At 33.3% G+C, this 14,619-nt stretch overlaps 2 protein-coding genes across 5 annotated transcripts; both read left to right on the forward strand.

Annotated features, from left to right (window-relative positions):
- Positions 1 to 2,030: 2,030 nt before the first annotated feature.
- Positions 2,031 to 6,822, forward strand: LOC125056854. Its single transcript, XM_047660168.1, has 4 exons — positions 2,031 to 2,180; positions 2,563 to 2,751; positions 6,280 to 6,480; positions 6,758 to 6,822. The coding sequence occupies exons 1-4, from the start codon at positions 2,123 to 2,125 to the stop codon at positions 6,778 to 6,780; spliced, it is 471 nt and encodes a 156-aa protein (XP_047516124.1). The 5' UTR covers positions 2,031 to 2,122; the 3' UTR covers positions 6,781 to 6,822.
- A 1,507-nt stretch (positions 6,823 to 8,329) lies between these two features.
- On the forward strand, positions 8,330 to 14,089 carry LOC125056646 (inducible metalloproteinase inhibitor protein-like). Of its 4 annotated transcripts, none has more exons than XM_047659862.1 (5): positions 8,330 to 8,461; positions 8,961 to 9,155; positions 10,313 to 10,501; positions 11,203 to 11,247; positions 13,823 to 14,089. In XM_047659862.1, the coding sequence occupies exons 1-5, from the start codon at positions 8,398 to 8,400 to the stop codon at positions 14,041 to 14,043; spliced, it is 714 nt and encodes a 237-aa protein (XP_047515818.1). In that variant the 5' UTR covers positions 8,330 to 8,397; the 3' UTR covers positions 14,044 to 14,089. The 4 variants fall into 4 exon arrangements, with proteins under 4 accessions (XP_047515818.1, XP_047515817.1, XP_047515820.1 ...); XM_047659861.1 differs by lacking the exon at positions 13,823 to 14,089 and adding an exon at positions 11,555 to 11,887; XM_047659864.1 differs by lacking the exons at positions 10,313 to 10,501; positions 13,823 to 14,089 and adding an exon at positions 11,555 to 11,892.
- The last annotated feature ends 530 nt before the right edge of the window (positions 14,090 to 14,619 follow it).

Here is a 14,619-nt window from a genome sequence, read left to right on the forward strand (position 1 = left end):
GTATACATTTATTGTTTTTTTTATATACAGGGGGCAGGAGGCCCACGTGATACCGTCACGCTTGGACACTCACATTGCCAGAGGTCTTGTTATCTGTCTTTTAAGAATTAGTACGCTCTTTTCTTGAAGGATCCTAAGTCGAATTGGTTCGGAAATACGTCGGTGGGCAGTTGGTTCCAAAAAACACACGTGGAACATCGGATGTCGAGGTGAAATCAGCTGAAAATCAGCTGCATCTATTCAACTCCTCTGAATACTTTATGATAAATGCTGTAAAAGATGCTGAGAGACCCAACATCTCTACACAATGCCAAGGGATCATGCCGCTTGGAAAGTGACTGGTCGTCGATAATTAAAATCACTCTACGTTTAATATGGTCATATTGAAGGAGCTGGTACTGGGCAGCTCCAGCCCAGAGATGTCATCAGTACTTTGTTACAGTACCGCAAAGTATTAATTGAAATACATTTTTATTAAATAAGTAAAGATTGTATTGGTATCGGTTATAACTAACGATAATTGTGATTTGATTTTTATGATTTCTGTTTAAATTACCGTGTTTATTGGAAAAAAGTGTAATTGATATCATTAAAAACTACTTATTTTTCGGTTTTTTACGCTGTCAACTGAAGCAATAAGTTTGTTTCTTCTAGTAAAGTATAATTGAAGTAGATATGCTATCTACAAGTAATAATAATGATGTAATCATGTATTTTTGGATAATGATGGTCTAGTTCAGTGTTTTCCAACCTTTCTGTCCCATGCCCAACCTTATCCTTTCTAAAATTCTTTTGGGGGGGAAGATTATTGAATTGTTTACTTAAGAAACTTAAACGATAGGTTTAGGAAGAAATTACTGAGAAATTGTTAGTGAAATACAGTAAGTAAATTTTCAAATTATATAATGGAAAACTAAAATTCAAATTGCAAAGAATTTTTAATTAGATTATCAAATAGGGGGCTATTTGATGGCTGTGGGACGTGGGCTCTACGTTGGGCAACACTGGCCTTGTGGCTTAAGCACTCTTTGAGATCCTCGTGATCCCCAACTCCATTGGTGTATCGATTTTTCTGATTATGTGACCATTAAAAAATATATGATTATGTTTATTATGGATACAGGTATCACTTATTCCACGTCATTAAATTTGAATCTGTAGGCATCCCTACTCATAGGCAAAGAAGACAGAGGGCCGAGAGAAAAAGCCGGCGTACAAAACTCTCGGTACTCTTTTAAAATCGCAAATCATTATACAAAATGACTATGGCAATGCTTAGGTCCAGAAATCATAGATATATGAATGTTTTAAAGCTGATCACCTACTTGTTTATTTTTGTTAAAATTAAAGGATCATAAAGCAAAGTTAATGTTCATATTTCACAATGTGTCAAGAGCATCCAACCGCTATACCAATATTGCTAATTTGTTTTCGTTAACGACTTCTTAACCTAGACATATTTAAATCTAATAAAATATTGTATGTTAAATACACAATGTCTAGTACAAAAAAAAGTGCGTGCGTACAAAGTACACATGTCAGAAGTGAAACTTCTTTGGCAAACTAATTTTTAACTCTTGTTCATATTTATACAAATCTAAAACTTTAGATTTCTGAGACTTAGAGGAAGAAAAAGGAAGATATGTTAGGAATTTTATGAATTTAATTGTTATCAAAAGTGTCGAAAATTAATACAAATAATATATATTTTTTTTAATTTATTTCTTTGATCATTAAAACACGTGGAATTTTAATGTACAATTCGTCATTTGGGATTTCAATAAATTATTTTGCATAAAATATAAAATACTAATATTTCATAAATTTTCTAGAAAGAAAATTTATTCATATAAAATAGAAAAGAATTTCTATAAGGTAATTCGCCCTTCTCACTCTCTCTCAATCGGTCTCAATCGCTATCTCTCTTTTCTTTGACAAAAACGCTGCACATCTTCGTGACGCTAATATTATTATTATTGCGTTTCATCCGGAAAAATATTAACCTCGTGCGCCTAAAGAAGTTTCACTTCAAAAAGTGTGATGTGTCGCACTATAAGCGAGCGTATTTAAAATGCAATAAAATTTATCAAGACACGACCTCACATATCACCCACGAGTCACGATGGTTAGCCGTTGGCCATTTTTAATATTCGTTTTTTTCTTTGTTTCTTTTGGATATGGTAAGTTTTCTTAATACAATTTATTTTTTCCTTAACAATCGTCCAAAAAAGTTTCACATGTAAAACCAAAATGGTTCAAATATATTGTGCAAAGATGCAACCATTAAACACGATATGGACTTTGATTTGCCCTTTTTTTTATTTTCCAGTGAAGAAGTACTTAACACGTAATGAATACCTCTCTATCTTAATCTAATCTTGGAGCAGTTTGAGTTTAAACTCTTGTGTCTATTTCTTCAATTTAGGATTGTTTTGACCAACCAAATGAACACTATTGCGCTTAGAAAATTAAAAAGTACTGGTGCTGTTCTAAAGCCTCGACAATACTCCATTGCTTTTACAATCGAAATATTCTACTTTTCTTTATTTTTTTTATACATAGCCGAAGACACTCAACCCGAATGCGGTCCCTATGAAATGGCGAAAACCAACCCCAACGACTGTGTCGCAGACTGCTGTCCTATTGGTGAAAATTTCCCGTGCCCTGATCCTTGTCCGCAGGGACCCTGCAGGTGCTCCCTGATGAGTAGCAGAGCTATCAATGGAACCTGCATATCCACCAGAGACTGTCGTAAGTTACAAGAAAATGCAGCCAAGCAAAATTAAAACGCACGAAATCCATTTTGTGAAATAATTATTTTTAACAGTTTTTATGAATATAGGTTTTGATAGAGGCTGATTTTAGTATAAGACAGTTCGCGTAGGTTTCAGCGCTGATCGTCAATTGTTTATTGTTGGTGGTCGTCCGAATAATCTAGAAATGAGGGGTCGGAATATAAAGCGAAAGACGAAACGTGCGTTTGATTGGGATTGGACCAATGGATGTCATTTTATGACGCATTACGTCGCGTGACGCGTTAGACTTAAGATGCTGTCGAGCAATCACTTATCACTGCATGATAATCTTAGTTATTTTGGCATAATGTGTTTATTAGTTATAAGGAAATTTATGCGTTACAATTGTTAGATTTTAAGTATTTTTTACTTAAAAAAAGTAAAAGTTATACTTATTTCCAGCTCTTCCATTACAAATTTATCACACAAATTTTATCAAAATACACTTTTTTTACAATAATATAAATGAAACGCGCCGTCGTTCTATTTTCGTTTTACAGTCCCTATTCAGACAAAGTATTAGTCGTACCTTTTTCACATAGGAATACTATATCAAACAGTGATAAAATAATATAAGAATTGATTTTGATGATACGATTGGTAATGTAATATGTAACTACTTCATAAAATTCTACTTTTAATTATGTAAGACAAACGCACTCCATTATTTGTAGCGGGATATGCGAAGTTAAATTTTCTTATGTGACACGATCTTTGCATCTTAAGGTCGATTTACATTAAACGAACATAGAGCTAGAGCTAGAACAAGAGCATTCTTTCGTAATCTTTTAGTGTAAACGAAAGCTAGAGGTATCGATTTACATCAAACGAACATAGAGCTAGAGCTAGAACAAGAGCATTCTTTCGTAATCTTTTAGTGTAAACGAAAGCTAGAGGTATCGATTTACATCAAACGAACATGGAGCTAGAGCTAGAACAAGAGCATTCTTTCGTAATCTTTTAGTGTAAACGAAAGCTAGAGGTATCGATTTACATCAAACGAACATAGAGCTAGAACAAGAGCATTCTTTCGTAATCTTTTAGTGTAAACGAAAGCTAGAGGTATCGATTTACATCAAACGAACATAGAGCTAGAGCTAGAACAAGAGTATTCTTTCGTAATCTTTTAGTGTAAACGAAAGCTAGAGGTATCGATTTACATCAAACGAACATAGAGCTAGAGCTAGAACAAGAGCATTCTTTCGTAATCTTTTAGTGTAAACAAAAGCTAGAGGTATCGATTTACATCAAACGAACATAGAGCTAGAGCTAGAACAAGAGCATTCTTTCGTAATCTTTTAGTGTAAACAAAAGCTAGAGGTATCGATTTACATCAAACGAACATAGAGCTAGAGCTAGAACAAGAGCATTCTTTCGTAATCTTTTAGTGTAAACGAAAGCTAGAGGTATCGATTTACATCAAACGAACATAGAGCTAGAGCTAGAACAAGAGCATTCTTTCGTAATCTTTTAGTGTAAACGAAAGCTAGAGGTATCGATTTACATCAAACGAACATAGAGCTAGAGCTAGAACAAGAGCATTCTTTCGTAATCTTTTAGTGTAAACGAAAGCTAGAGGTATCGATTTACATCAAACGAACATAGAGCTAGAGCTAGAACAAGAGCATTCTTTCGTAATCTTTTAGTGTAAACAAAAGCTAGAGGTATCGATTTACATCAAACGAACATAGAGCTAGAGCTAGAACAAGAGCATTCTTTCGTAATCTTTTAGTGTAAACGAAAGCTAGAGGTATCGATTTACATCAAACGAACATAGAGCTAGAGCTAGAACAAGAGCATTCTTTCGTAATCTTTTAGTGTAAACGAAAGCTAGAGGTATCGATTTACATCAAACGAACATAGAGCTAGAGCTAGAACAAGAGCATTCTTTCGTAATCTTTTAGTGTAAACAAAAGCTAGATCGAATGTTCTTTGCTCATTCGTGTCAATTCTGTGGTTAGTATTGGTAGTGCTTCGTTATATCTGACTCTGACAGCGATATCATTATTGCAAGTACTGCATTTATTATTTTGTCGCGAAAACTCAAAAATAAAAGAAGGAAGAGACGTTGGTGGGTTACAAATTTAATGCATCGAAGGACACTGGATAATGTAGGTGAAACAATGACGGATATGCGAAAACAAGAAGAAAGTGGACAATTCTTAAACTTTTGTAGAATGGCGCCGGAGGATTTTGATCATTTACTATCTCTGACCATCGAAAAAATTCGAAAATCAAGTACGAATTTTAGAGACTCGATTCCTGCATATGACAAACTAGCAGTGACTTTGCGATTTTTGGCAACTGGAGATTCCTATGGAAGCCTGATGTATTTTACTAAAATGTCTAAAGATGCAAGAAGCGAGTCCATCTTTTTTTTTAACTCTTCAACATTACATTCCAGTTGTTTTGCGATTTCCCACCAAGCATCTTGTTTGTAAGTTGTATTTTTATAGTTTTCATACGTCGAATCCCACAGGCATCTGAAATTGGGGTAGGCTTCTATCATTAATAAACATTTTTCTTGAGACCAATCCATAATTTAATCGATTAGATACGTAAACAATCGCTAGAACACAAGAACGCTTTGAAAAGACCGCTCAGTGGTGCGAGCACGTCCGAACATGCTAGAACGCTCTAAGCAACTGTTCGCGCGCTCTTGCGCCGTTTACATCAAGCGAACGAGCATTCTTAGAATATTCTATAGAATCTTTGCGAACGCACTAAGAACAACGAAAGAATGCTCTAAGCCTGTTTACACTAGAAGAATTTGATGTAGTGGGGATAGAATGAGCATTCGCTCGTTTGATGTAAATCGACCTTAAAGGTTGATGTAAACGGCGCAAGAGCGCGCGAACAGTTGCTTAGAGCGTTCTAGCGTGTTCGGACGTGCTCGCGCCACTGAGCGGTCTTTTCAAAGCGTTCTTGTGTTCTAGCGATTGTTTACGTATCTTATCGATTAAATTATGGATTGGTTTCAAGAAAAATGTTTATTAATGATAGAAGCCTACCGCAATTTCAGATGCCTGTGGGATCCGACGTATGAAAACTATGAAAATACAACTTACAAACAAAATGCTTGGCGGGAAATCGCAAAACAACTGGAATGTAATGTTAAAGAGTTAAAAAAAAGATGGACTCGCTTCTTGCATCTTACCGCCGGGAAGGCAAAAAACAATGAGTACGAAGTCAGAGTCAGACATAACGAAGCACTACCAATACTAACCACAGAATTGACACGAATGAGCAAAGAACATTCGATCTAGCTTTTGTTTACACTAAAAGATTACGAAAGAATGCTCTTGTTCTAGCTCTAGCTCTATGTCCGTTTGATGTAAATCGATACCTCTAGCTTTCGTTTACACTAAAAGATTACGAAAGAATGCTCTTGTTCTAGCTCTAGCTCTATGTTCGTTTGATGTAAATCGACCTTTAGACAAACTAGATTCTTGACAATAATTAGTTATATGTTTGCTTATTTCAGCTCCTTACCCATGTGGCATTAACGAGGTGTATGAATCCTGTCCAGTTTGTTCCGAGTCCTGTTCAAATGCATCTCCCGATGGTCGTAGATGTAGATCCAGATTTCCCATTCGCTATGTAGTTATTTGCAGACCAAGATGTCGCTGCATTGATTTTCATTGGAGGAATAAAGATGGCTTCTGTGTTCCATACTGTGAATGCCGTAAGGGAATATATTTATAAAATGCGATGTCCCATAATCCCCGTACCCGTACCTAAAAAAATAACCTAATTAATTAATTATACATAAAAACCTTATATAGAACCCCATAAAAGCCTAAAGCCAAATTATCAAATTGTTGCATAATTCACGGTAAATTAAGAATCAATTTAACATCTTTTGTGTTGAGGTTCATAAATGTACTTGTTTACCCATATGAATAAAGTTATTTATAAATGAAATCTAGAATAAATTAATTCAACATTTGTTTCCTTTTCAGCCCGATCACAAGGTAAAGAATAACGGCTACTTTACTTTAGCTAAATGAACTGTTATGAATAAAAATTGTTTTTATATTTTCACCAACACCCAACCAATTCAATTAGTCTAAACCCTTTTTATGAATTTTTAACATCAAATTCGCTTTGTTTATTGAATGCAGGAACTCAGGAACCAAATTAACAAAACTCTTCAAAATTAACAATATTATCGTTCAATAGTTTATTAACAAGAAGTATATAACATCGCCAGTAACACAATAGTAAGTTGATACACAAAAATAATTTTAGAATACTAACAAACATGCAATATGATTTAACGAAACATTAATTGCATTATATATATTTATTAATTTATGTATAAAATATTTTAAGATATATTATTATATCCATATTCATCCACTGTGGGGGCCAGACACATTTAACGATAATGTTTTAAGGCAACTACCTACTATTATGGAAGAGTAGTTTTTTTACAGTCCTTCCGTAAATTGATTCTCCTTCAGTGTCTACAAATACGAACAAAAGCGGATTAAATTGTGTGTTTCAATATCAAATATAAAAAAGATATAGCAAAAACACTGAACGCCGTTTCATACTGATTGCCAATAATAACCGTCAGGCGTCTTTTTTTATTAATAAGCTCTAACATTGTAACGTAATATTGTAATTGTAATACCTATATATACGAGGAACGAGAACGAGCAACAATTTGCCATTGGAGTAGACCCAGGTATCGAATTTATGGCTTTAATATTATTCACATACTCTTAACCAGTAAACTAGCACTTTTTACTATTACGAAAGGTAAACAATAATTATTGGCAGGGGTTTTTTACCTAAACCCTCGCATGAGGAAAACGGCATGAATTACATATGATGACGGCAACACTAACATATGGAATATGTATATGTTGTTTAGATCCATCTCTATATTAACATGTTTATACAAACTTTTGGGAAAACAATTCTATATAATCTACTCGCTAATTTAAATTGGCGCCAGAGCTGGTACTTCCTTTGCTCAGCTTTTAAATATCGTAATACGGAGAGAAAATTATGTCTACATTAAGTATTCCGTCAAACTTTTTCAATTAATTTTAATTTTATTTACTTTGATGTACAGCGTAGGTTAAGTTTTTATGGTCAGTTATTTTTTTTTAAGACAATTCACACCAAGGTACTAGGCAACGGATATACATACATATTATAGATAGACATATAAATACATATTTAAACACCCAAGACCTAAGCACAACACCAAATGCTCATCACATCGATGTTCGTCTCAGCCGGGGATCGAGGACCCATGGATTCGCAGTCAGGGGTACTCAGTCAGTTATGAATAGCATAGTATCTTTTTATTATTATTCAACCCAAATTAAAAAATCCATCTGACATTTTTAAGGTAGCATGTTTCTGACTGATACGTTCTATTTATTTTTGTAAATAAATTCGGTGAAATAAAGACGTTATTATATTAAGCTGGTTATTAATTAAAATATTAATTACTCTACCATGTTCGTGACTTGAGACATAAACAATACACGACTGAGATGAAGTCCGGCATCCCTAAAAACTGACGTATTTATATCACACTCGATTGAATTCATCTCAGAACGGGTTTCATCTTTAGAGGAAAATGTTCTCGATTTGTGTATTTTACTATTTATTTTTCCTTTACTGTGTGCCTACGTTGGAAGCTGGTAAGTTTTTAAACCTTTTAATGCTTCCTTATATAGAAAAATGTAAATCATTACATAGCGATAGACATTACATGGTTATTGATTAATAATGTGATTTAAATGTAATAAGAATTTTAAAATAATTTAATGACTACATATCCTATACAATTTGTTATTTTTATTGAACTAGCTTTAACAATTTTAACTATATATTCATAATTAAGAACCCGTTGTGTGTGTCACATGAATATTTTTAATTATGATAATTGTATGATTATCAATTTTTCATAGTGTCTTTTGGTTACTCTTCGGCTTATAGTAAAAAAATAAAATTGTATGATGTATTAATAAATAAATATTATTTTATTTGTTTATTACCTTATTTTTTATATTTACAGGTTAATAATATTGTAAATATACCTTGTTTAAAATATTATTAACCTACATAGTAATAATAATAATAATCATGAAGTTATACCTAAATAGAAAATTAAATAATTAATAAATTAATGTTAATTAGGCCCAATAGAATGCCTCAGCTCAGATGAGCACCTGCAATGCGTGTTCCCATGCCCCACGAGTGAGGTCGAGTGCGTCAATGGTGAAATACGCCGAAGTTGCTTAAATTCGGCAGAACCTTGTACAATGCAATGTGTTTGCAAGCCAGGCCTCTACCGAAGCTACCTTGGTGATTGCCTACCTGAAGAAAACTGTGGTATGAAATTTTTAAACTCATATGTGCCTTTGAAAGGCCGGCAACGTACCCACTAAAATGGGTTCCATGGGCTGCCATGAATGCCCTTTTTGGGGCTTTTTTGTTTCTTTTGCTTGGGTTAGACGAATTTTGAATTTGATTATATTTTTGCCAATAATATTTATTAGTTACGCCCTCAACTTTATAATTTCTTAGTGAGAGTTTGTGCGTATTGTGAACATTTTTAAAGGCAAAGTATTAGTAGAATATTATCAGTCTAACCTCTCTTATTGTTTCCATACTAATTTCCTCCTTATAATATGTATATAAACGAAATATGTACTCAGGGTTTATTATTTTATGATAAAATTCTGTATCAACGGCTACAGCCCCGTTCTTTGTGGTAGATATATATTATATGAACGAACATTATAAGAACGATTCTGTACAGATTTATGAAAGTCAGATTTAGCGCCCGATACATTGTTGTTGATTTGGATTAACATATCCGATCTCGCGACGTTTTGGTGATAAAAAATACTCTAAGCTACTACTATATGATTCTAAGCACTTAACAATGCTTTTTTAAAGCGTTTTTAAGCGCCGATCTTATACCTAACCTGCGTTGTTTAACAAAAAAATACTAGACAAATCTAAAATTGGAAGTGTTTATTTTAATTTTTTGTAACATTCATGTTTACCATAATTATCATGTATTGACGTGACAACGTCTTATAATTCGATGGAGCCGGCTGCACGGAGGCGATGTAAGGCTTGAAGTGCAAGCGAGAGCGCGGAACGTGCGACAAAGAGGCACAATCGGCCTCCGGGTTCGGCAGCGTTCGTTCGTTGAAAAATTGACATAATTGTATTTATGCGTACAAATAAATGTAACTTGATCAATTCAATTGTGATTTCCATTTACCTCCTTCTCTATATCCATACAAAATATCAATCAAACAAAATTAAAATTTTCTTTTGAAAAATGCAACCATTCCATCAGTATTTTCTTATGACGTTGTCACGTTCAACTATCATCGGTAAACATAATAGGTACAACAACCGATTTTTTAGAATACGAGTATATAGCTTGTAACATATACTGCAGTTACAGTATATTATGTCTTGAACAATTAATAAAAATTAACTTAAAAATAAACAATTATGATTTCTTATAGGTAAATGTGGTAATCATGAGTTCTTTTCCTGCGGACCCGAATGCGACAACGAATGCTCAACATTACACGAGATGAATCGAACGAACTGTCCTATTTTAAATATTGTATGCAATGAAAAGTGTTATTGTGAAGATGGGTTTGCCAGAAATGATGCTCGAGAATGTATACCAGTAGAAGAATGTCCCAACTGTAAGCATAAGTTTAAGACATTTTAATGTAATTGGCATACAGCCCTGCGATTCTGTAACTCACTTTTCGAACTCACACAGCGGTTTTCGCATCGGAGGTCGCTCTGAATCTCAGAATCGCAGGGCAGTATGCGACTGATATTCGAATTGCGTTGAACGAGTTATATATCGAGATAGAGTTTGAATATTATAAAGAGGAAAAATTAAGTAGGTTTGTAACGAAAAAACTTAAATAATTCTGGTCTGATTTCAAATTATTTCCCTATTACATTATCCTTTAGTAACATAGGAAATATTCATTTAAAACAATAAATATCGAGCCTTTAACAATTAGACCCAAAAAGAGTCACCGAGTCACATGTGATTTACGTAAAGCATGTAGTAATATTATCGGTTTTTAAATTTTTTAAAGTGGTTCAAAGCCATGCGCCATCTTAATATTACTAGGCGTACCACATACAGGCCGTAAAGAACGATAGAAAAAATTTGAGCTTTTTCAAGATGATATGTCACAAATATGACGTCAAAAATTCTAAATTCAATACGAAAGATATAATAGTTTCTGGTTTGAACAAATAATATTCAATAATAATTCGCCAAATACTTTACCAAGTTTATATAATCTATCAAAGTGAAAAGATTTGAAAGCTTACAAAATTGTCAAAGGAGATTGTACAGAAATAATATTGATAATTTTTTCAGCATACAATCGCGATATGAGAAGTCCGAAAAGTCATATACATCATGGTAAGTATCGAAAAATTTAAGTTTTACAATTAAATTCGACATCTTTTCGTGTTTATTCCGTTGCTAACACAACATTTGAAGAATAATAACATCATATTCTTTAACACGCTTCTCCTTTGCTTAAGTTATATAATTTCGGAGTTTTTTGCAACAATTTATAATGTTCGGGCGTCTTAGGTGAGATAACCTAAGCTTAATACTAAAAAGAGCTGACGTTTTTTGATTTGTGACTGTGTAAACTTTATGAAAATGTTTGTTCTTATTATTATTGTAAATATCTATTCATTCATTTTATTCCCCTTTGCAGAGCCATTCTTATGTCCACCAAACGAAGAATATGCTTTGTGTAAGAAATCCTGCCCACCCGATACCTGTATATCTCTTGTTGCAAGGTTCAAATGCGATTCTAGAGAGGAATGTATACCCGGCTGTGCATGCAAATCTGGTTTCTTGAGAAAAAATGCTGACGGACCTTGCATGCCTATTCGCGAATGTCCCGAACTAGCATCATCACCAGATTTCTTATAAACATTTCCATGTTCTTAATATCCTTAATAAATTGTTCTTTTATCTTCGTAAAGTACATAAGCTTCGTTCCAGCAGTGAGGTTCGCGAAACGTCATCTAACATCGTTGTTAAATTGTGGTAATTAAATGTGTTTTAAATATGTAATGTTTTTATTTTGAATATAAAACTTATACTTAGTTCATAATTGGGCATATTGATAATAGTTATAATATATCCAATCATAGCTACTCGAGTACCTACTTCATAATATGTAGTACATGCCGAATGCTTACGTAAACATTAGAAAAACACCTTTTTCTTGCTGCTTGCTATAGTTATATAACCTAATATTAGTTAAGTTATATATATATATATATATATATATATATATATTAGTTAATATTTAAAGCGTACCGTAACTTTGTCCTACTTTGCTCCAAAATCTGCTCCAAACTTGGACTTGTTAAAATTGCGTGGAAACGTTTTCATTTAAAATTGCTATTTAAATTTAGATTGTAAATTTAACACCTTGGCTACAGAATCTAAGTGATGAAACTACCATTTTGTAGCGTTTTATTATATATATAAAACAATGATTAAGGAGCAATGTTACCCGTCAAGTTGGGTAACTTTGCTCCTAAATTTTATTTGTACTGTAATTCGGTTGTTTTAGAACTTGGAGCATAGTAAGAAGCTTAAAACTGTAACTATGCTCCAAACCAATTTTTATATAAATATTTCAAATTACTAATAAAACCAAAAATATACAATTAATCATAAAAATCTCTTTATTTTACTCTAATCAGTCCTCATTAGATAACAATCAGCCTTTTATTCATTTTTACTTATAACTATAATAGGTACTATATGTTAGCAAGTTTGACAAACTACCATTAGAAAACAAAAATAAATCTTTTATGAAATTAAAACTTTTCTAAGACAAATTAACATCTTAAATTAAGTAAAAGTCTTTTACAAAAATAAACATTGTATGAAGTGGCCCCTATAAAATTTTTGAGATCAGAACCCCCAAATCTGATCGAGTTCAGGGACCGAAAAAAAATCACGGCGTCCCACTTTTTAGGGGGATCAATACATCCCAGTATTTCCTCCCAGTCATAACGGATTTCATCTTTTGGTTTAGGCCATTCCCAAAATTTTATGGACCGTTTCATTGAGGATATAAGTGGTCCTTGTTTTTCAATTTTGGTTATTACACCTGGAAATAGTTCGCCTTCATATCTAAATGCCATAAATTGACCTACTTCCTTGATAAGTGGCTTGAAATTTATATTTCTCCAGGAGCAAAGTCACCCCGCCATGTGGAGCATAGTAGGACCGAGCATCAAGAAGAGGTTAGGTTTTGACATTAATAATCAAAACAGTGAAATATTATCGATTATGGTTAAAGGATTAGATGTACGACTACATTAAACCGTTCTTAACTCGATTCCCTCGTTAAATTTTAAGATGCAGACGGCTTTTTCGAAGTATTTTTTTTTTGCTGTAGGCTACGTGATGAATCAATTACACCTGACAGTCGAAAAAAATGGCGGATTAAAAAAGTTCCTATTCAATGTTGCCACTATAAATTTATTTTTACCGATTTCGTTCAGAAATGGACAGTTACATAGAATAAGTTTGGCACAGATGAGAAAAAATCTTTTTCCGCAATTGGAGCATAATTACCTAGGCAGGAGCAAAGTAGGACCAAGTTACGGTAAACAAAATGTATAAATATCGCACACATGAAGCCAATGTGAGCCCTTTAGATTATACCTCACTCATAAATTGTATTTTAACATTCTCCAGCGTCCAGTTAATCCAGCGTCGCAACCCCACTACCTCTAATGTTATCTTAGTTATAACCAGCTTCAAACAAAGTGTTTCATTTGAACTTATCCAATATCCATACAACAACCGACACCGAACTTTATTCTAGTTTTTACAAAATTTCTATCGCCCATCACGACCCTATATAGAAAGCTTTTATTAAGTTAATCTAGGAAATATTTTTGGTAAAAAATCATTTTTCATTTATTTTATTTCCTTCTCTCTCTGTTTGCAGAACCATTATTATGCCCACCAAATGAAGAATACTCTAGGTGTAAGAGATCCTGCCCACCTGAGACGTGTAACTCACTGGTTGCCTTCTATAATTGTGGTTCTGGAGAGAAATGCGAACCCGGTTGTGTATGCAAATCTGGTTTCCTGAGAAAAAATGTCGACGAACCGTGCACGCCTATTCGCGAATGTCCCCAACTTGCATCATCACCAGATTTCTTATAAATCTTATCATGTTCTTGATATACTTAATAAATTGTTCTTTTATCTTCGTATAGTATAAAAGCTTCGTCCCAGCATTGAAGCACGCGAAACGTCGTCAATATTATTCTTAAATTGGGAGAATTAAATGTGTAATGTTTTTATTTTTAAATGTTAAACTTATGTTAGGCCAGTAACTTGGCATATTGATAATAGTTCCGTAAACATTAGAAGAAAAAAAAATTCTTGCTGGATTTTAGAAAATTTTAAATAAAATATAACAAAATATTAAATTTTAAATTCAGAATCACCGTAAAATTACTACAATTAAATGCATTTTAAATTTGTAAACGTTTCTTTTAACGCCTTTTGTTTCACATTAGTAGAACAAGGAATATTCCTTCTCCATTTTCTTGCCTATTATAGGTAGGTACACATTATGTAGTGTTTGGCGGAGTACCCTTACACTGAATTTATGTTAATTTTGTATCGCGATATCAGCACTACGGATATCGGGAAATCGCATACAAATTTCATAATCATTAATCATCATTAGCGAATTTTCAATATCGCTATTATTGGAGGTTACAGAGAAGCTGG

This window comes from Pieris napi, chromosome 15 (genome assembly GCF_905475465.1).
Source record: "Pieris napi chromosome 15, ilPieNapi1.2, whole genome shotgun sequence".
In the NCBI taxonomy this organism is placed as follows: domain Eukaryota; kingdom Metazoa; phylum Arthropoda; class Insecta; order Lepidoptera; family Pieridae; genus Pieris; species Pieris napi.